Source organism: Clytia hemisphaerica, unplaced genomic scaffold, assembly GCF_902728285.1.
Source record: "Clytia hemisphaerica strain Z4C2 unplaced genomic scaffold, Clytia hemisphaerica genome assembly, whole genome shotgun sequence".
NCBI classification, from domain to species: domain Eukaryota; kingdom Metazoa; phylum Cnidaria; class Hydrozoa; order Leptothecata; family Clytiidae; genus Clytia; species Clytia hemisphaerica.
The window spans coordinates 1-23490 of NW_027103761.1; the positions used below are offsets into that span (position 1 = coordinate 1).

The 23490-nt window shown below is 34.4% G+C and overlaps 1 protein-coding gene and 1 long non-coding RNA gene across 2 annotated transcripts in view; one reads left to right on the forward strand and one right to left on the reverse strand.

Annotated features, from left to right (window-relative positions):
- The first annotated feature begins 8243 nt into the window (after nt 1-8243).
- The window catches only part of LOC136805607 (uncharacterized), a 46514-nt gene continuing 31267 nt past the window's right edge, over nt 8244-23490 (forward strand). The window contains exons 1-3 of the mRNA XM_067062172.1: nt 8244-9207; nt 9572-9608; nt 11476-11741. Of these exons, the coding sequence (XP_066918273.1) occupies nt 8265-9207; nt 9572-9608; nt 11476-11741 (1246 nt within the window). The 5' untranslated portion in view covers nt 8244-8264. The remainder of the gene's footprint in view (nt 9208-9571; nt 9609-11475; nt 11742-23490) is intronic.
- On the reverse strand, nt 21042-21708 carry LOC136805650 (uncharacterized). The gene is made up of 2 exons (XR_010846430.1): nt 21337-21708; nt 21042-21071 (listed from the first exon to the last, which is right to left on the reverse strand). It is a non-coding gene; the product is annotated as an uncharacterized lncRNA (long non-coding RNA).

Here is a 23490-nt window from a genome sequence, read left to right on the forward strand (position 1 = left end):
CCTTTTGTTATATAAAGAAGTTGAATTACATTAAAAGGAAGAAAGTTTGTCGAAAAAAGCCAAAAAATCTTGTAAAATTCAGAAAAATACATCAAATATGGGTTTCGAGATACATCCAGCCTTACATAGACTTTAACCAGTCTACAACCAAAAATCTGAAGGAAATCTCGGTAAAAGTAAATTAAAATGATTTTGATGAAGATTCTCAACCCTTTTGACCCATCAGTTTCAAAATTTATGTGTTTAATTACTTAAAAATGTTCTTAATCATGTAAAGCGATTGTTAGTTTTAAAATAAAATTTTGATAGGTCGATTTTTAACAGTTTCGGGCACTTTCTGAAAGTAACTTTTTTATTCAATTGAGCATAACTTTTGATCTAATGAACCGAATTTATTAAATGACCCATCAAAATTTAAGTTTATTTTTCTTCTTTCCAATGGAATAGGAATGATTCTTTTAAAATTTTTCGATTTCGAGAAAATCAGTTTCAAAGAGAGAAACTTTTTTGTGGCGCACCCGGTAGATAATTTTATTGGCTTTTAGGAAATATATACTTTTATCATGAAAAAATTTCAGGAAAAGAAGTTATATCGAAAAAACAAACACCATACATTATATGTAAAGACAATCCTTAAAATGTTCTTGTTCTTAACATTTTGGTAATCGAAACTTTATGTTCTTATATAGTTTGTTTTGAACAAACGTCTTTTTTTATAAGAGCATCCAAAATTTTTGAAGCCTGAGGATGTTCTTAATTTTTTGAGCTTTAAACCTAAAATGTTCCTAACAGGTTCTTATTTTGTATTTTCGACATTTTGTGAGCATTTTTCTCTATTCTCTTAAGAAATTAGCCATTAAAGTCTGTAAAGCCTTAAAATATTCTCAACTTGTTATTAACATTTTGGCCATTGAAGCCTTATGTTCTTATATAGCTTGTTCTTATAAAACCAAAGACGTCTAATGTTTTCATTTTCTTGAATTTAGCAAGAAAATGAAAATAAAGTCGAACTTCAACTATAAAATCTCCTAAAAAGGCAGAAAAAACTACAATCATGGTCGAAATCTATTGAGAATTAAGCTTATTTCCTCGTTTTTCGAAATTTGGAGTTCGGGCAAGAGAGTCGATTTTGGACCATCTTTCAAATTTAATCGGATATTTCAATTTGGCTCGGTTTTATAGACCCCAAGGCTATATCATGAGCCTTATTGGACCATTTTTGAACTTTTGGATCCTCAGGTCCTAAGGTCTTAAGTCTCATGTTAAAACTCAGAGTTAAAACTCTACTCTTCCAACCTACTTTAGAGGACTTACAAATCGATTGTGGTTTCAAAACTTCCCGGTGGATTTTCATTATTTTCTCAAATATATCGTATCGACCATGATTATACTTTCTTTTCTTGACAAAAATGCAAAATAGAAAATAAAAAGACAAAAAATACTCGAATTCATGGATAAAATGAAAAATTGAACATAAAATTCTAAAAAACCTTAAAAACTACCAAATTTTGAAAATTTGGCAGTCTTAGATAAAATCAAAAATTAATCAAAAAACAAGAAGTAGAGATGGGAAGGTGAAATTTAGACTCCTCCTTGGAAAACTAGTCTTTTTATGTTGGAAATACGGTAAAAACCCATGTGGAAATTACGTTTTTGTACCATTTTCTGGGCATGTCCTTGGAGAAAACCACAAGCGATTTTTCGCGCAGAACTGTCGTAATGTATAGCTAACCTAGATATTAGGCTATAATGTGAGCAGTCAAGCTGTAAGTTTCCGTCAGGTGAGGCGTCCCTTTGGAGCGGCCTCGGTCAATCGCAGTGAGTTCGCACAGTGAAGCACATAGGGTAATTGTGTCATAGTTTCAAATGGTGCCCTGCTGAGCTGTGTGAGTGATCTAAGATCAACCACGTATCTGTGCGAACAATAACGATAGATTGACCGGGAGCCATCGAGTCTAGGCTAGCCAGTTAGTCACACTAGCGTCCCGCTAAAATGCATATCAAAGATTAATGCTGCGAAAGCACTATATCGTTTACTTGACTCACAAGCAAAAAATGCGCCGCAAAACTTCTAAATAAAAGGATTTATGAAAAAATAACCCGGCGCTTTTTGATGAAATTAACATTCTCAAAAACTATGAGAAATTGCCTAAAATTTGAGCCATAGATGAAAAATTTGAGTCAAGCCAACCTTGAAAACTAATTTGAAGATAAACTTCTCAAGAAAAAGATCTACGGGTGAGACGGAACCCACCTAGATCAGCGCACTGCCGGATAGGCTATTTCCCGGAAATTTTGCCAGACCTCAAACACTGACCCATTTACATGTGCAGAATTGTTTTTACTTTAGCGTATGAGCTAGGCCTTAAAAATCGAAGCGCTGTCTCGGGAATTGAATAAAAAATTTTGGTTGGTTGATTTTGGCTGCTGCACATTTTATTTTGTTTCAAACTTTTAAGTTTTAATTAATTGTCTTGCGAAGTCGATTCAGGCAACTCTCATCCTTGTTGTTTCAAATACATCCTGTAGATTTGTTTTTTCTGAAAGCTAGATTTCCTAGTGTGACTAACTGCTAGCGAGTGACTGTTCACAAAAACAAAAACCTTGTTTAACATCTCTTTTTCCACATCTCTGTCATCACTTTTTGGATTTTGGCTTTTTAGGACCCTGCCGACGCACCGGACTATAAAGAACACTGGACACGCGAAAGTCCGGTGTAAAATGAGAATTGTTTTACCACCGGACAATCTCTACACCGGACTTAACTTAAGGAAGTCGGATGTCCAGTGGGTGTCGGAGAAGGATATTTTTTTCCACCGGACAATCAAAACACCAGACATGACCAGTCTGGTGCGTCCGGTGTTTCTTAATTTTTTGTTTCGTAAATGTCCGGCGTCCAAAATTCCCTGTATGCAACACCGGACTGACACCGGACTTATTGCGTCCGGTGTAGCGAAAGGATACTCTTTGCCACCGGACAAATACACCGGACAGTTCGGTGCGTCGGCAGGGTCCTGGCTTTTTCAACCTGGATTTTTGAACATTCCAACCTTTTTTAGCTTGGATTTTGGCTTTATTCAACCTGGATTTTTGAAAATTCCAAGCCATGGAAAATTTTATGGGGGATGGGAAATTTTTTTAGTCCTTTTGAGGGGGGGGGGGGGGCTCGAAGTGGGAGTGCGAAATTGATTTTTGGATTTTTTGAAATGTCCTCCACTCCCCCCTAATAAATACTTTCTGACCACTCCCTTAATTTGATAACAACGAGGAATTAACCAAAGTTCTTTATATATTTTGACCAAGATTTTAGGGGCCGTCCACATAGTACGTACGCACTAAGGATGGGGGGGGCGGTCTTCTCAAAAGCATATGCTTGCGGACATATGGAGGGGTCAAAGGAAAATGTACGTTTTTTGTCGACTTTTACGCTTCTTATATGCATCAAGGAAAAGAAAAAGTTTCTTAATAAACATTGAGTTTCATGTATGAAATAAAGATCCGAACCAAACAATTTGAATTCAAAATCTTCTTCAACCGAGTGTGGGGGTGGGGTAAAAGTACGTACTTACGAGGGGTATAGCCATTTGCGTACGCTTGCGCACAGGGGGAGGGGGTACTCGATTTTTGACATTTTAGTGCGTACGTACTATGTGGCTCTTAGCGCTACGTTAGACAAAATTTTAAGCAACAAGCGAGAACGACTGAATTCGAAATTAGGAAGCTGTGTTTTGGGGTGTATTTGGGCTGACGTAAGTCTCTTAGCTGCTCTATGTTATATCAAATTTTCCGCAGCAAGCGAGAACAAACACGTAACAAGGCGGCTGTGTAGAAAGTATACGTAGACATATCTGTTGACCCTTTCTTATACGTAAAAGTACGTTTGATCATCATGAAACGTCGACACCCGATCCATAAACTCCAATGAATTGAGCTTGACATGTGCATTCAAAATGCCGACTATGTCGATCTCCTATATGAAACACTAAGGATGGGGAGGGGCGGTCTTCTCAAAAGCATATGCTTGCGGACATATGGAGGGGTCAAAGGAAAATGTACGTTTTTTGTCGACTTTTACGCTTCTTATATGCATCAAGGAAAAGAAAAAGTTTCTTAATAAACATTGAGTTTCATGTATGAAATAAAGATTCGAACCAAACGATTTGAAACTCCCCAAATTTTTCAAATGTACATTAATTTTTTTTCACCATATTTTCACTTGTCAAATCATATCACTTCATACTTCGAAAGAAGTGTATTGGAGTGTAGATCACTAAAATGACTGTGCCATAATTAAATTTTCACCCTAAGAAAAATTTTAGGCAAAAACCGAAAACTGCTTACGTCAGCAAATATTTTTTATTGAATAACTCAGGTTCGGCTGATGTAAAACATGAAATATACTACGTGATAGAGCTCTTCAAACCAAAGAAATATACTCTACTCTTATATTTCTTTGTTCAAACTGAGCAAAAAATTTATTACATGAAAGTCTCAACTATTCTAGATCTTATCTAAAATAAAAAAATAAAAAACTGCGTATACATTGATTTTCTGCGACTAAATCACATTTTGCTTAAATAAAATCAGGTTTTAAAATTCATGGCAATTTCCACTCTTCAAGCTATTTTTTCGTGTTTATTACGCTCAACTAGTCAAGGTTCTAAGCTAATAGTATTATTTTGACTTCAAATAATATGTATACTATTAGCTTAGTTGCAAACATGCTCGCCTCTTCCGAAGACCTTTTATAATAATCAAAAACGACAAATTGTCGTTTTGATAACGAGAAAAAATACTAAAGAACCTGAATGGATGCGATAAACCGAGCCGCAAGAGTTGTTTGCAATCAGGCGTTTGTATAAGTGTACTGAAAACTTAAAATCACGCTTCTACTCGAAATCTTTGTGCTTGTCACATGACATTTTTTTCTGATTGGTTCAATTCTGTTAACACTATTAAAGTTATCAGCTGTAAAGCAAGTAACATGGGAATAAAATCACGGATTTTTTTTGAGAAATCACATGTTTTGACATTGACATTGATATTCTTGATATGAGTCAAGATGACGTCATATTTTTTAACGGAAGCACTCGAAAAAATTTTGATCTCTGTGTTCCTATTTTTGGTAACAAAAAGGGTTCAAATCACGGATTTTTTCGGGTGTTTCCGCTAGAAAAATGACTTACGCATATCAAGAATAATTCTGCAACCCGCGTGTGGCTTAAAGGGGCATAAAAGTACTGACGAAATTTGTAAGCAAACCGTATGCAGCAGGATACAATATCAAAACAAATATAGATGATTTTGATTGTTTACAAGTTTGTTTTGACACGTGATTTTAATTGTTCTCATTAATGACACGTGGTTTGCGCGATGTTTACATTTTACTACTTTTATGTCCCTTTAAGGTAGAGTTGAAAATCAGCCGGGGAAACTAACTTTCCAGTTATTTGAGCTCTCGATTTTTCGAATTCTTACCCCCCTTGGAGATTTGAATAATCGGGAGTCAACTGTAGAATCAAGTTTTCAAGGGTCCACTTCCGCTTTTTGGACCTACCCCGGTGGGGTGGAGGTCCTATAAATTAACCCGTGTTCGTTAGTTAGTTAGTTAGTTAGTTAGTTAGTTAGTTACCAACTTTTCTCGAGATTGGCTCATTCAATTTTTCTGATTTTTTGCACAAAGGTGCATTACTATAAACCCTCGAATGTGACGGAGCCCGATTTTCGAAAAAAAAATTTTTCCGGCCGGTAGAACCGGAAATGTCCCGAAAAAAGCGGTTTTTTGAGATTTTCTCGAGATTTTATCATTAGTTTTTTGCGATTTTTTGCACATAGATGCACATTAGTACTGCCGAAAAGGTGTCGAAAACCGTTTGCCGAAAAAAAATTTTTTCCGGTCTGTAGAACCGGAAATGTGCCGGAAATCGTCGTTTTTTTCACATTTCCATCACATTTTTTCAACTTATTTAATTGTTTCTTTACAGAAAAATGTTCTTTATGATGATGCCCAAAACTTAGCATTGTTTGATTTCCAAAAAAATCATCCTTTGAATCCGGAACTCCTTAAAAATCGCCGGAACAGGCGAAAACCGGCGTGTAAAACGGGTTTCCTTCATTTTTTTTTCAACTTATACTCGACAGATTTTCATGATTTTTTGCATGCACAATGATGTAAAATGGCAATGCCCAAAAATGTGACAGAGCCCAATTTTCGAAAAAAAAATTTTTCCGGCCGGTAGAACCGGAAATGTCCCGAAAAAAGCGGTTTTTTGAGATTTTCTCGAGATTTTATCATTAGTTTTTTGCGATTTTTTGCACATAGATGCACATTAGTACTGCCGAAAAGGTGTCGAAAACCGTTTGCCGAAAAAATTTTTTTTCCGGTCTGTAGAACCGGAAATGTGCCGGAAATCGTCGTTTTTTCACATTTCCGTCACATTTTTTCAACTTATTTAATTGTTTCTTTACAGAAAAATGTTCTTTATGATGATGCCCAAAAGGTGTCGAAAACCGTTTGCCGAAAAAAATTTTTTTCCGGTCTGTAGAACCGGAAATGTGCCGGAAATCGTCGTTTTTTCACATTTCCGTCACATTTTTTCAACTTATTTAATTGTTTCTTTACAGAAAAATGTTCTTTATGATGATGCCCAAAACTTAGCATCGTTTGATTTCCAAAAAAATCATCCTTTGAATCCGGAACTCCTTAAAAATCGCCGGAACAGCCGAAAACCGGCGTAAAACGGTTTTCCTTCATTTTTTCAACTTATACTCGACAGATTTTCATGATTTTTTGCACAATGATGTAAAATGGCAATGCCCAAAATGTGACAGAGCCCAATTTTCGAAAAATAAATTTTTCCGGCCGCTAGAACCGGAAATGTCCCGAAAAAAGCGGTTTTTTGAGATTTTCTCAGTTTTAATTTTCTCTGGATGATTGATTAAAGTGTCGATATTATTTTTCTTTCACCGTTAAACATCGATGCGTTTCTTAATTGCTTTCTCCGTTCCAATAGATATATAAATCGAAATTTAAAATTATACATTACTTCCATTAAATTCTAATTATTCGTTTTATAAATAGGTAGGTCCATTAAAGTATTACTTGTTTATAGACTGGATGACGCGGTTAAGTGGCCCGGTAGTATATGGTAATATGCTTTTGCTTAGGCAAAAGTAATTAGTAATTTTTAAATGGTAAAAACAGTATGAAGCAATGTTTTTATTTGAGAATAAGGGATGGCAAATCTGTTATTGATGCTTGTTTCTCATTTTTGATTATATCTTTCAACTCCAAGTAGTTTTATTGTTATTTTGATTTTTAACATTTTCTCTCAAAATGGCGACCTCGCCAAACGCTCTTAGTCAAAAAGCAAATTTAAGCCAAAAGTAGACTCTAGTCTAGTCCCTAAGGGACACGTGAAAACAATTATGATAGTAATCGCCTGATAAGTTATTTTTTCTTATTTGGCGCGCCTTCAATGAGAGCAATTAATCGTTAATTGCATCCTGTATAGAGCAATTAATTGTTAGTCACATTCCGATGCCGGGGTAATGTTTAAAAAATTGATTGTAATGATTTTTCTTGCACTACTTGGGAAAAAAGAAGTATGGGGATGTGCTATTGGTCATGGGTACCTTCTGTTCATGAGTCCCAGAAAGGGTCATAAAAACCCCCAAATAGATAAATAAACCCTCGCAGGGTAAGAAACTTCGGCCTCGGTCAGATTCACTTTTGCAATTTTTTAATTTTGGCAAAATTAAAAAAAGAACGAGTTCCACGTAGGGTCCATTTTTCGAACTTCGGTGGAACATCTCCGTCAGTCAGGATGACAATGAAAAAGGGTTCTTGAATCTTCAAGTTATTTAAATGATGACGAAACATGCGACGCGTCCCAAAACTAGGGCAATGTTTATGAATAGACATTGTTTGTTTTTATCATGGATCTAATCTAATTGCTCTATTTTGGCACTCGTGAGCCCAGCTTAGAATTGTGGAGTTAAGGTGTCGGCCGTTTATAACTTTTTAGAAGCATTCTTTACCCCTTATTAATTTCGAAGTTATTGCGGTAAGGTTTCAGAGAAGTGACCTTACTTCAATCAAATTTAAAACGTTAGAAATATTAGAGCAACTAAAGCATTAAAAATGCCTTAGAACGGGTTAGTTTATGCTTTGTTTAACCTAAATACTCTTGGATATAGTATAATAATAATAAAAGATTAAATATTTTTTGCATTTCAGTTAAAGATATATATAAGCTTGGAAAATGGGCAGCGAATTTTCTACATTGGTTAACACAAACAAATATTGGACCAAATGCGTTTTGGCCCTGAATGTACATGGCAAAAAAGCGTTACTGCGTGTGTTCCACAATGATATCGGTGGTAATTATGCTGGATTACCAAAAGATCCAGGCCAACTGTACAACTTTTTCAACCAGCCAAATAACAGAAAAATTCTTAATAAGCTGAAGAGCTCAAAAACTTTGAAACAGGATCAGTTTGACCTGATTTTACCACCGAACAGTAATTTATGTAAATCAAATTCATTCGATATCACGCTTATTGTTTTACTCATCATTACTTTTGTGAATATCCCTCCACCTTTGGGTGGTTGGAAGATTAAAGTACCAAAAGCAAATGATCAATCTCTTGCAGCATTTGTTGTGTTAATTCGAAACCTGAGGAATTTAATTTTACACGGCTCGTTAAATGATTTTGACGAGCCGTACTTTAAAAAGATATGGAAAGATATAAAAGACTGTTTAATTGGATTGCAATATGATCAAACCATGCTGAAAGATTTTGACGAGCTGTTAACAAACGATAAAGTTGTGTTTGATTTCAAAGATGGAACAGACTTTATCGAGGGGCTCTTCGATTTCGATGAATTGAAAGAAGACATTAAGAAAAAATTCGATTCCAATTTCAAACAGCAAGACAAAGAACTGAAAAAGAGGTTGGTTTATATGAAAAAGGACATATTACGAAGTGCAAAAAAAACTTTGAATGAAGTTGCAGAGAAGCGTTTAGAAGACTTCAAGTTAGAAATGCGTCTGGAAAGGAGAGAGCAAATGGAGGATCTGAGGAAAGACATCGAGCATGAGCAAGATGAAATGAAAGATGTCCAGTGTAAGATCATAGATGACCAACGGAAAATGGAAGAGAAAATAGATGTCATCTCTCAGAAACAAAAAGAAAAATTGACAGGTTCGTTTCCCACCCCAGCAGACCCCAGAGTTATTTTTCAACAAAATTGTTCTTACGTTCAATTTTTATTCAAAATTTAAACTTTAGCTATAGCTATTCAAACGATGTGTTTTCTTAGGATATAGCTAAGCAACAGGATGGATTTCACATCAATCAGTTTTTTACTACACCCATGTATCTTTATTTCAGATTACCATGCGCTTAGATGACATTCCTAAAAAGATCTGCTTTCGCTTTTATCACCGGGACTAAAAAAATATTAGATCTACAAATTTTTTGAATTTTGTTGCCTAGATGATGGCAAAAATATTTCATATGGAAAGAAACCAAGAAATAATAAAAATCACTTATTTTCTTAATTTAGTACCGAACCGCACCCTCAGCACAAACAAGACATTCAGGTAGGGTTAGCCTTATGTTGTTAAGAACACTCTAGAAAAACAATTTTTGTAAATTTTTCGTCTGCAATTAAAAAAGAGGATTTTTTTAAAACTAAGATTATCAAACAATTTTCAAAATTAGAGCCCTTCGAGCTGCCATGGCATGTCCATTATGAAAAAAAGCTAAAATATCGATTGAAAGACAATGAACGTTCTCTGTGTTCTACACAAACCCCTTGGTTTCTATAATAATACCTTAAAGGAAGAAATTTTGGCGAAAAGAAAATTTGGCGGATTTGGCCAGAATCCGCCAAATTAAGTTCCCGCCAAAATTTCTTTTTACCGCCATCCGCCAAATTAAATTCCCGCCAAATTAAACTTATTGAAAATATGATCTCTTTTAAGGTGTTTTTGCATTTTTTTGCTCTTTTTACACCATTTTAAGGATAAATTTTTCAGCAAACGCCAAATTAAATTCCCGCCAAATTTTGTTTTTTCGTCCATGATCCGCCAAATTAAATTCCCTCTAAAAAACTTTTTCGGCCATCCGCCAAATTAAATTCCCGCCAAAATTTCTTCCTTTAAGGTAGTTCCTAGGTAAAAATAAAGCCAATAACCATAAGATTTCTGTCATCCGAGTTATTTCAACTTAGCATACATGTTTTTTTTTTATAAGCATACAAAAATCCGAAAACAGTCTCAGAGATGCTTAGGTTCGAAGCTTAATAAGGCTGAAAAATGCTTGAGGGGATTCTTAAATCTAAAACATAAATTTAGGGAAATACTGAAAATCCGTAAAATTCCAGCCAAAATCTAGGCTGCACGCATCCCCTCTGATATGATTTGATATAGGGGATGCGTATCGTCTAAAATATTTCCGTCCCAACTTACCCCCGTCTTTTCTTTTTTTCTTTTTTGATTATGCGTCATAGCAGTACAATGACTTCTTTTTTTCTTTGTTCAATGAATGAAAATTGATAATTATGAAAAAAACAGCACAATGACTTCATTTTTTTCTTTCTTTGATTGGATGTGACGAAATTATGTAAATTTATGCAAATTTTGGTTACCCCAAATTTGAGGTAACTCTCGGACGAGAATTTCATACACGATACGCATCCCCTATAACAAAATAAATTCTGGGGATGCGCGCAGCCTAGCCAAAATCAGGAAGAAAAGATTTTTCGTAGGCTCAAGTAATGTTTGTCATATATGCTTAATTTGAGCCTAGATATGCTTATAAGTGCAATGCTTATAAAAAAAACATGTAATCTATTAATCTGCAAATTAATACAGATTCTACAATGAGAATTTCACCAATTTCAGTAAATATCATATACTAGATATTCCTCACGCCTTCTTGCCACGTATTTTAAGCTGTTTCAACTCGTCAACCAATTGTCTTCTCTGCTTGAAAAAGCCTCGCTGTTAACAAAAGAGGTCAGAGTTAGGACAATTTTTCCAATTTTTAGCGATGGTTATCACTTAATCTCAACTGGTCCAAAAAAGAATCTTCCTCACAGATTACAATTATGGTCAAAATCTATTGAGAATTTGGCTTATTTCATCATTTTTCGAAATTTGGAGTTCGGGCGAGAAAGTCGATTTAGGGCCATCTCTTAAATTTAATCGGATATTTCAATTTGACTTCCAGTCTGTATTCTGAGCCTTATTGGATCATTTTTGAACTTTTAGATCCCCAGATCCTAAGGCTTCAGAAAGCCTAAAACTCAGAGTTAACTTATTTTGCAACTCTATCCTTCCAACCTAACTTAGAGCACTTCCAAATCGTTTGTGGTTTTGAAAGTTCGTGGGAATTTCCCTTTTTTCTCAAATATTACGACCATGATTATAGGTTGTCTTTGAAAATATACATTTTATTGTACAGGGTTGAGAAAATCACACCTCAAGATGTAGTTTTTGTGGTCAATGCAAGCGATGTCTACATGGTCTTCGACTTTCAATGCTGTAGAATCGGTAAAAGAAGAGTGCATCAAGAAATCGAAAGGTGTGCTCAAATAGTTTCAAATGGTTTAATTTGGTTACAACTTTGGTTAACAATGGAAGCACCAATGGAATACGAATTCACTTTCACAATCATGAAGAGCAAAGACAAAAATATCGAGATGATTCATGAAAACATTGAACTAGCAGGTACGCACCTTTAATACTCGCAAGCTTGGCGAATAAAATCTGTTTTCCGGTAATCCTATCATTTTTGGTCAGCAGCAGTGACCCCTCAAATCCCTTCCGCGATTCTTTCTTTCTGGTTCAGCTTCAGTGTCTATTTTAAATCCGATTTCCGTTTTCGCCAAAACTACTGATTGGATTTCTAAAATCGAACATCTCTTACGCGGCATTTTAGTTACTTTTACTCCGATCGGAATATAAATAAGTTAGTTTTCGTGTCCCGTTTTATTATTGCTAACAATAGTCAATTCCTAGAGTAAAATTTTCTTTATATTTTGGTGTTTGATTTGACTTAAGGGCTCTGAACTTAGTCGGAAAATTGATTTTTAGTATTTGAACATAAAAGTTATATTTTAGGTTCTTTAACACTTTTAACTAAGAATTGCCTTTATAAATTTCTTTTTAATCAAATCCCTGAGATATTAAGAATTGAATTGCAAAAATGACGTTATGAACTTTAAAAAGACGTTAATAATATGTTGTATCACCTTCTTTTATAAAAAATGCTAAGTTTTAATGGGTAATTAACCTAAAAATGCTAAGTTTTATTGGGTAATTAACCTTTTTGTTTAAAATCTTTTTCCAACTGTCCGCAAAGAATTGAACTGTTTTAAATTTTTCGGAAAATTTTCTAAATTAATGCATCAAAAGTTATGGCTGTTTTTCTATGAAAAATTGGGTTGGAAAATTGGTTAAAAAGCACTATTTTCAAGATTTTTAAGCAAATAAGCTTTCAGAAAGATTTTCCAAAAAAAAATTTTAGTTCGGTAAAAGATACAACATACCTTAAGGGAAGAAATTTTCGCGAGAAGAAATTTTCGCGGAATTTAATTTCGCGAAATTGGGCGTAATTCGCGAAATTAAATTCCGCGAAACACACCAAAATTGTTAAATCGCGAAATTAAATTCCGCGAAATTCGATTTTTTTTCTTCTTCTTTTATTTTGTTGTTTTTGACCAGGTATTACCAAAAAAGATGGACACAATTGATTTTTAAGCATTATAACATGTATTTTTTATCAAATATAAACAAATATAAACAACTCCGTGATGCTTAAAAGTTAATCTAAGTTGATAAATTCTTCTCAATCGCGAAATTAAATTCCGTGAAACTTTTAAAATTGGCTCATTCGCGAAATTAAATTCCGCGAAATTTTCCATTTTGAAACTCTGATTCGCGAAATTAAATTCCGCGAAAATTTCTTCTCGCGAAAATATCTTCCCTTAAGGTATACGGCAAAAAGATTTTGTGGGCTACATCAAGTAGAAATTTATATTTTGTAAGTGGTAAATATTAAAAATTGACTATGGTCAGAGCCCTTAACTTCATTTTTTAAGTTGAGAGCTTTTTTAATGAACTTTCGTGTTCAATTGTAAAATGCACTGTAAGGATACCTTTTCACTGCTCAAGGGCAGCGCTGTAAGGGTCCGATTTTGAGAGCCCTTTTTGGGCGACACATGCTGTCGTTTAGAAATCAAGTACCCCCCCCCCCCGTAATATATCGTATTCGTCAAGGAAAAGTAGGGAAAAAGTAGTCGTTTCTCAAGTTTTTGACATGGATTATTATCTTTCAAAGCCCACAACAAAGTACTAGGCATGTTACATTTATGTTTTTATTGGTGATAGGCGACAGGGAGCATGCCTTTTAGATGATTTACCAAGACATTCGATATTTTCGAGGGTGAGCCAACTTTCACCATAGTCCCTAAAATTACTGGTAGTGCCAATGTTTTTTGGTTTCTAAACACCTTCCTGACACACTGTACTATTGTTGATTTGGTAACCTTTTTTTCAGGCTTTATACTTTATCTAATCGGATACTTCCATTTGGGAGGAGTACAATGGCTTCATGGCTCAGCCTAGCTGTGAAAGAATGCATTCATAAGATTTTGCTTCCCTTGCAAGCGCAATAACTTTCTGGCTAGCTTTTATTTTATGAGTCGTTTTAATATGTGACTCAATTGTACAGAAGTTGTCAAAAGTTTAATTTAGGTTCTTATCTGAGTTGCTGTTAAAAAAGCTTTCGTTCTGCATAATGATGAAGATTTCTTTACTGGTATTAGGTCTCGACTCATAAAGTAAAACAAAAATCACATGTTAAGTAAAAGTGGCCCTAAAACGGATCATCGGGGGGGGGGCACCTATTTCATCATCTTGCCAGATACTACAATGGTCGCCAATCTTCGTTCTTTGTTTTCTATCTGATAAAAAGGCTGCTATGAGACCTAAAGTAATCCTTGAGAAGCAATATGCTTCAAGTTTAGCGACCAATCAATATTTTGTGCGATATGCAGTCTGAAGTCTATATCGGCAAGTTTCAATCCTTTTGGAAAGAGACTCGAAAAAAGCATTTATTGCTGAGCATAGAAACTCGGAAAACATATCATAACAATCCTTTAATATCTTCACTGGAATGTCTGAGCTTGGCTGTGATTTGCCTTTGACTAACTCTTTTAATGATCGATTATTGATTATTATTATCACGCTTCTCTTTTATATATGTAGATTTTGCTTCTTTAACAGTGTTTTTAAAGCCCCTAGCTAAGACCGGAGTAGATGTTTTTGTTGCACTGGCGTATGTTTTGACTTCAGTCACCTGATCTGTTACTTTTGTTAAAGAGGACAGGATTTCTTGATGGATTGACGCTTTATTTCTTGTACCGAGGGAGTTGATTTGATCTTCTTTTCAATGCTATTACCAGTGTTCGTTGTGTTCGTTGTGGATTCTTGGCTCTCATTTTTTTGATTTAAAGTGTTTTCATCTGGCAGGCCTTTTTGGCATTTTTGAATTGTTTTTTCGTGCTCAGATATGATGTTTTTAATGTTTTTTGATCACTTTCCATGCATTGATTTGATAATCTTCGAAACTTTTCGGTATAGTTGGAACATATGAAATTCCCTTGCGTTCATCGAGGCCCCCCAGCGGTTTGCGTGATGGCGTGATCGGGACTTTTTTCTTGCTTGATGGCGTGATTACATGCATAATTGGCATTATATTAAAGTGTAATCTTGTAGAAGAAAGATTAAATTTGCTTCCTTTGAAAACTAGAAATAATCAAATAGACCTTTTCGCCTTTCCATCCGCCATCTTGAATTGTATGCAAAAATAGAGGAACGAAAAAGCCGTGGTTGGATTTAGTTGGAAAATATGCAAAACATATGCAAGTTTACACAAAGATTAAAAAGACAAAAAAGCATTTTATAAAGAAATATTATAATCATTAGAACAATAAAAGATGGAATTTCTCAATCCAAAAAGAAATGTTTACAGAACAACAAAAGCCTTTTAGAAATTTGTTCTTAAAGACATTGCATATTCTGTTTTCATGCCATTAAAGAATTCCACCAAGACGGAGTACACACATTAAACTTTCAAAACACGGTAATTATGACGTCACACATTCAGCGGGTTCAAATCAATGTTTTGATTTGATCGTCTGACGGTTCTTTCCCCATGAGAATAATTTACCGTCAGCCGAATAAGTAATATTTCTGTCCTTCGCGGGTGATTTTTCAGCTTGAGTTTATGTCTAATGTTATGGTTTTTTGAAGTGCTTGTTCTAAGAGATGAGCGAATAGACTTTTTCGCCTTTCCATCCGCCATATTGAATTGTATGCAAAAATTATGGTGGCCGAATTGCCGTGGTGAAATTCCCTTAGAAAGTATGCAAAACATTTGCAAAAAGGGATATCCGCAAAAAGAAAGTATTAATATAAAACTTACATGCATAATTGGCATTATATTAAAGTGTAATCTTGTAGAAGAAAGATTAAATTTGCTTCTCTTGAAAACTAAAAAAATAATTATATTTGCTCATCTCTTAGAACAAGCACTTCAAAAATCAATAACATTAGACATAAATTCAAACTGAAAATCATCAGCGAAGGTAAAAAATAATCCTTATTCGGCTGACGGTAAATTATTCTCCTGGGAATAGAGCCGCCAAATGATCAAATCAAAACATTGATAATGTGTGACGTCATAATTACTGCTTTTCAGTTTGCGTGTTTTGAAAGTTTGATGTGTGTACTCCGTCTTCGTGGAATTTCTTAATGGCATGAAAACAGAGTATGCTATGTCTTTAAGAACAAATTTCTAAAAGGCTTTTGTTATTCTGTAAATATTTCTTTTTGGATTGAGAAATTCCATTCTTTATTGTTGTAATGATTATAATATTTATTTAAAAGATGCTTTGTTGTCTTTTTAATCTTTGTGTAAACTTGCATATGTTTTGCATACTTTCCAACTAAATCCAACCACGGCTTTTCCGTTCCTCTATTTTTGCATACAATTCAAGATGGCAGATGGAAAGGCGAAATGGTCTATTGGACAAGTTGATATTTCTGTTGAAATACTTTCTGACAAATATGACATTATTGATAAAAACTTCTTTTTTACCGAGAAAGTTACTGGGGCTATCCTTGTTATTGAAGGTAATTACATCTCAATTTTAAAAGAAAAAACCCTTAAAACATCCAAAATTGTATTTGTTCGATTCTAAAAATCGTGATTTTGAAGGAAATGTAATTGAAGGAGGTAAATCCGGTTAGTGTAAAACACAGGTCACAGGTCAGTGTTGACAGGTCAGCTTCAATTACTGTAAATTACAAAGAAAATGTTTGAAAAACAGTTGTTAATGCCAAAAATATAATTCCAAAGGTATTTTATTGGTCTAGAACTATTTTAAAGCCAAAAATCTATCCACGTGCTTACCACTTGCTTTCGCGTTTTATGTCGTGTATAAGACGGACCTGCAATACTTGTATTATATATTACACCTATATCACACATGTAATAAAAATTATATTTTCAATGTTATATGCATGTATGTTATATACAAAGAATACGTATTAAAAATTATTTATCTCACCTTTTGCTTTAAACGCTCCCTAACAGGAAAATAGCTATTTCACAATCATTATGTCATATCTCATTTCATCTCATGCATCACCTTGGGTATGATAACAAGAATTGATGAAAATAGCATCAATGGGATTATATTTTATAAATGTTTCAATATTTTTATCCCCTGATTTGTATTTTTGATAAAATGACGTCACTATTTTCGTATCTCTAAAACAGCTCTCTTGGAGTATTTATTGTTTTCAAAACCTGTCAATATATCCACTTGCAGCGTCAGCATCCTATTATGCATGAAAAATATTTTGATGTTAATTGGTGGACAAAACCTCATACTTTGAGATAACGTCATTATTTACATAATTTATTGTCATTTGTTGTCAATATTTGGGGTTGATGATTTGTCGTTTTAAAAAGTCTTCTAAATAACATATTTTGATATTATATTTTCATGACATAAAATATTTTCAGAAACTTATGTTATGAGTTATATGTTTTGAGTGTGTTACAGTTTTCTGGTCTGTAATTTGTAAGACCTGTGACCCGTGACCTGTGACCTGTGTTTTACACTCACCGAGGTAAATCAATATTAATGAAATTGTCCGCTAACAAATATATTCTTGAATACATTTTTGCAACTTACGGTTCCCGTTCTATTCAACTTACTTATGAGCCAATTTCTGTAAAAATCAGGCAGAATCAGGCAGGTCGAGGAAGTGATATCCTCAGATTTTGCCAATTTTTGGATATTTTGCTCAAATACATGAAAATAACATCCTGTGAAATTTTTTTTGAAAAATCTTTTTTCGTTCCCAAGATATGGGCCTTTAAAGTTTGGGCCAATTTGCCCAAAAAAGTGCACTTTTGATAAATCTTTGACTTCAAGAGCAATTTTAGACCTGATCAAGTTTAAGATTCATTTCAAAACATATTTTCCTGGAAGAAATCCATGGGTACTTTGAAAAAATGGCGTTTTGAGAAAAATTTTTTGACCCCATGGCTAGAAATCATTGCCTGAAATCACAACATTTCTAATTTTGAATAGATTTTGAGAGCAATAGCTGGCTTGGCCACAAGTGTCACATTGATATTTTTGTATATTTCTGAAGTCTTTATGGTCATCTTTGACTTTCAATTAAACTTTTCATGTGACACTTAAGGCCATGCCCTAAAATGGCGGTTAAACATAGCTTTTCGCTTAATTTTCAGTATTTTCAATGAGCTTTTGAAGCCATGGCCCTAAGTTCCACCACTGAAACAAACCATTTTTAGTTAGTGTTTTGGCCATATTTCCCAATCCTAAAATCAAACCCATGTGCTCTAATACCATTTTTGCACAATTTATCTCCGAAAATCTTTTTAAGTCATCAAGACTTAGCCAATTTTTCCCTTAGCAACCAGGCATCCAGCTTTATCAAAATTTTCCAAACTGTTTCCTAGTGGTTCCAGACCATGGTAAATGTCTTAGATTGCAATATCAAAGTCTTGGACACAATTTTCACTGAATTTTAGAGCAAATTAGGGTCGCAGAGACAGAAATAGCAAACCCCAACAGGTAACGAGGAAGCAACTTTGGCTGATGCTTGTTGCAAAACCCTAAATCAAATCAAATTGATTCTTATGTTTTTAACATTATTGCAGAGGAAATACTAAGAGAAAATTAAGTGAGGTACTTAGCATAGAAGTTGAAGGTTCTTTTAACAGGTGAAATGAGGCTTTTGACAAGGAATTTCACCACTAAGAAAAAACGCTAAGTCTCTTGTTTTTCTTTGTTTTCAAATGCTAAAAATTATTTGCAATTTATCTTTGAAGGGAAGTCTCTTCTTGCATTTCATACCTTTGTACTGTTTTGTCTTTATATATACTACACAGACCTAGAAAAGAACTTTGAAGAAAGTTATACTGCCTTACAGATGGACTCTAAGAGGAGGAGAGGATACAGAATTTCAGTGCAATACTGAGTTTTTAGAACCACTTTAATTGAGTTTCATCAAGCATGATCATTTCAAGTCAAATTATTTCAATATTTTGATCAAAACTAATATCAAAGAGTCAAAATTAACATAATGAAATTGGATGGAATCTAGCATAAATGGTTCTAAAAAATCAATGTTGCACTGAAATTCTGTACGATCCTCTGTAAAGTACTGTAGTTAAAGTTCATCTATAAGGCAGCATAACTTTCTTCAAAGTTCTTTTCTAGGTCTGTGTAGTATATATAATGACAAAACAGTACAAAGGTATGAAATGCAAGAAGATACTTCCCTTCAAAGATCAATTGCAAATAATTTTTAGCATTTGAAAACAAAGAAAAACAAGAGACTTAGCGTTTTTTCTTAGTGGTGAAATTCCCCGTCAAAAGCCTCATTTCACCTGTTAAAAGAACCTTCAACTTCTATGCTAAGTACCCCCACTTAATTTTCTCTTAGTATTTCCTCTGCAATAATGTCAAAAACATTAGAATCGATTTGATTTGATTTGGGGTTTTGCAACAAGCATCAGCCAAAGTTGCTTCCTCGTTACCTGTTGGGGTTTGCTATTTCTGTCTCTGCGACCCTAATTTGCTCTAAAATTCAGTGAAAATTGTGTCCAAGACTTTGATATTGCAATCTAAGACATTTACCATGGTCTGGAACCACTAGGAAACAGTTTGGAAAATTTTGCTAAAGCTGGATGCCTGGTTGCTAGGGAAAAACAATGCGTTGCTAAGGGAAAAATTGGCTAAGTCTTGATGACTTAAAAAGATTTTCGAAGATAAATTGTGCAAAAATGGTATTAGAGCACATGGGTTTGATTTTAGGATTGGGAAATATGGCCAAAACACTAACTAAAAATGGTTTGTTTCAGTGGTGGAACTTAGGGCCATGGCTTCAAAAGCTCATTGAAAATACTAAAAATTAAGCGAAAAGCTATGTTTAACCGCCATTTTAGGGCATGGCCTTAAGTGTCACATGAAAAGTTTAATTGAAAGTTAAAGATGACCGCCATAAAGACTTCAGAAATATACAAAAATATCAATGTGACACTTGTGGCCAAGCCAGTTAATTGCTCTCAAAATCTATTCAAAATTAGAAATGTTGTGATTTCAGGCAGTGATTTCTAGCCATGGGGTCAAAAATTTTTTCTCAAAACGCCATTTTTTCAAAGTACCCATGGATTTCTTCCAGGAAAATATGTTTTGAAATGAAACTTAAACTTGATCATGTCTAAAATTGCTCTTGAAGTCAAAGATTTATCAAAAGTGCACTTTTTTGGGCAAATTGGCCCAAACTTTAAAGACCCATATCTTGGGAACGAAAAAAAATTTTCAAAAAAATTTTCACAGGATGTTATTTTCATGTATTTGAGCAAAATATCCAAAAATTGGCAAAATCTGAGGATATCAATTCCTCGACCTACCTGATTCTTACAGAAAATGGCTCTTATATAGAAGCTAAAATTACAGAAAAAATCACAATTTTTAATAAAGATTTGAACAATTTTAGGAGATCAAGTATATATACTGATCATCTTCAAACTGAAAGAAGTGATCATTTGAAAAACGGTTCGTGTAAAACGGAGGTCACAGGACACAGGTCACGGGTCACATGTCAGTGTTGACAGCTCAGCTTCAAGTACTGTAAAACACAAAGAAAATGTTTGAAAAACAGTTGCTAATGTGAAAAATATAATTCCAAAGGTATTTTATTGATCTAGAACTATTTTAAAGCCAAAAATCTATCCACGTGCTTACCACGTGCTTTCGCGTATTACAGGTCCATGTATAACATGGACCTGTAATAATTGTATTATATATTACACTTATATCACACATGTAATAAAAATTATCTTTTCAATGTTATATGCATATACAAAAAATACGTATTAAAAACATTGATCTCACCTTTTGCTTTAAACGCTCCCTAACAGGAAAATAGCTATTTCACAATCATTATGTCATATCTCATTTCATCTCATGCATCACCTTGGGTATGATAACAAGAATTGATGAAGATAGCATCAATGGGATTATATTTTATAAATGTTTCAATATTTTTATCCCCTGCTTTGTATTTTTGATAAAATGACGTCACTATTTTCATATTTCTAAAATTTATTGTTTTCAAAACCTGTCAATCTATATCCACTTGCAGAGCGTCAGCATTCTATTATGCATGAAAAATATTTTGATGTTAATTTCTGGATAAAACCTCATACTCTCGGGTACTTAATAGCCGTTCACCCCCCCCCCGCTAATTAATTTTTGGAAAATTTTCCACCCAGGACATTCTTATTCCAACCCCCCCGCTTATTGATTTTTGGGAAAAAGTTTTTGAAAGTTCCCTTTTTTGTCTTAATTCTGCTGTATTAGCCTGTAGGGATTCACGGAGTGGGGATGAATAAATTGGAAGCGGTCACAAGTGTTTGTAACATGTGTGATGATAATGTTCAAACTGAAAATTGAAATTGAAAAAATACTAAATATTGATCACAAGGAAAAAGCTTAAGTCTAAAGTAAAACTAAAGTATAAGCCTGTTTGAATGTATAAATTTGAATATTGATTGATGAAATTGATTGAATAGTATTAGTTGAAAATAAAGTAAGCTAGTCCTAGCCTAATCTTAATGCCTCATGATGCAAAGCATCAAGAAAGAAAAAAAACAAAATGGCCGACAAAACAAAATGGCCGACAAAACAAAATGGCTGAAAAAACTTACCAGCTTGCCTGAAGTGTGAGGCTGGAATAATCCAGGCAGTGGTGTGATAAAAGTTAGTAAACTAAACTCATATTGATGAGAGAAAAGTTTATAGGTTATGACTAAGTCTTGTTTGAGTTGGACTTAGAAGAATTTGATGTTCACTCCATGAAATCTCTTGTTGAACTGATGTGAAAATGAAAGTCCTTGCTTAAATAGCAAATTCTAGAAAATGTGTAATTTACAGAATGATAAATTCTAGGTCATAGGTCAAAGTTGATAAATGATAAAAATGTATAAATTACTGACCAAAACCAAAAATTGGAAAAATGCATATTTTGAATAAATTAACATAAATAAACAAATTAGAATCCAAAATGGTGAACACTGAGAACAGAAAAAACACTGAAAATGCAGAGAAACATGAGAAAAACTGAAAAACCGAGAAAAATGAGAAACACAGAGAAAACCTGAACAAAATGTGAGGGAATGCCAAAAATGATGAGAAAAACACTGAACTGAAAAGGCTTAGCCGTTACACTCCCCCAACAGATATGAAAAATACTAATAGAAATTATATGAATATTGAAAATACTTGAAAATATACTAATTGAAATAAATGTATTAAATAAATTTTTCTTGAATATGTTAAATTTTAATAATTTTTATTTGATTTTTGAATTTTTCATAAAAACATCAAATCACATTTAGGATTTGAAGATTCATTTAAATTGCAAATTTGCAAATCATTTCAATTTGAACAATTCCTTTGATAAATCAATCTCATCAGCTCCCAATATCAAAATCAAAGTCCTCACAGCACGTGTCGTTAAACGCTTTGTATTCTCATTACTATTCTGATATTCAACCACAACATCACGAATGGCATTATCACGACCACGATTTACTGATTTGATACGACCATATTGATAAGTTGAAGCGATGGCAGAATCCTGTTTGGTGAACAAAACAACGTCACCTGGTTGTAGATCACGATCGGTGTTAAACCATTTAGGTTGGTGCATCAATGATGGTACATGCGAGGTTAACCAACACTCAAACCACGCATTGAAGATTTTCCCATTGGAACGGATGATTTTATCAGAATCATCTGATATTGACAGAGGTTCGGTTGGACAGCGGTCATTGTTCCTCCCGAGAATGAGTCTGTTCGGAGTGATGAGGTCTGCGAATTCAAAATCACCTTTGTTTTTTATTGCCAAAGGTAGATTGTTTATTGAGTTGGAGATGGATGCTGCAAGGGTTTCCCATTGCATCATGGAGAGTCTTTCAAGGTGGACAGATTTCTCCAATGATTTTCGAATTTCTCTAATCTTTCTTTCGACTCGACCATGGAAGTTGTGTCCACCAACTGGGCAGGTGCTGAACTCGATAGATGATTTTGCCTCAATCTTGGCCTTGATGTCTTGGAAGTTGAGTTGCATTGACTTACATCCCTTGAGAAGCTGACTCCCTTCATCAACAAGTAATTTCTTTGGGTAGCCAACTTCACATGCCAAACGTGTGAATGCTTGCACAAAGGATGTCGTTGTGTAATCTTCCATCAGCTTGATCTTCACGGCAGTTGTGGTTGCGCAACAGAAAACGATTAACCAGATTTTTACTGTTGTTCGTTTGTGATGATTCGAGTAGGATAAAAATGGTCCAGCCAAGTCGGTTTGGGAGCAATAGAAGGCTGGAGCGATGTTGAGACTGTCTAGTGACGTGGGCCCCATAGATACATCAAGTTGTTGTTTCATCAAGAATCGACATTTGGCACATAAGGATCGAATCTGTTTCACGAGGTATCTTCCTTCAATGATGTATGCTACTTGAAGGATATATCTCCAAGTGGTTTCGACTCCTGTGTGGCTGGCTGTCGGATGATTCCAATGGATGTCGTTTACAATGGCATATGCCAGCGGTGAATGTCGATCGATGATTGGTACATGAAAGTGAAGTGCTCCTAGATCCTTCATGACATTTGTTGCATTGCCAAGAATCGTGACGTTATCTGTTGGAAGAATTCGTCCTGTATAGTACAAGATTCCATCTTTCATTTCCGAGATTTTCTTCACCTTGTTCGTAGGTACAAAGGTGTTGACTTCCAATGTTGCCTTTCTGAAGAGGTAATTCCTTGCTTCTTCTAAGTCATCCTCTTGAATCTTTGTTTGA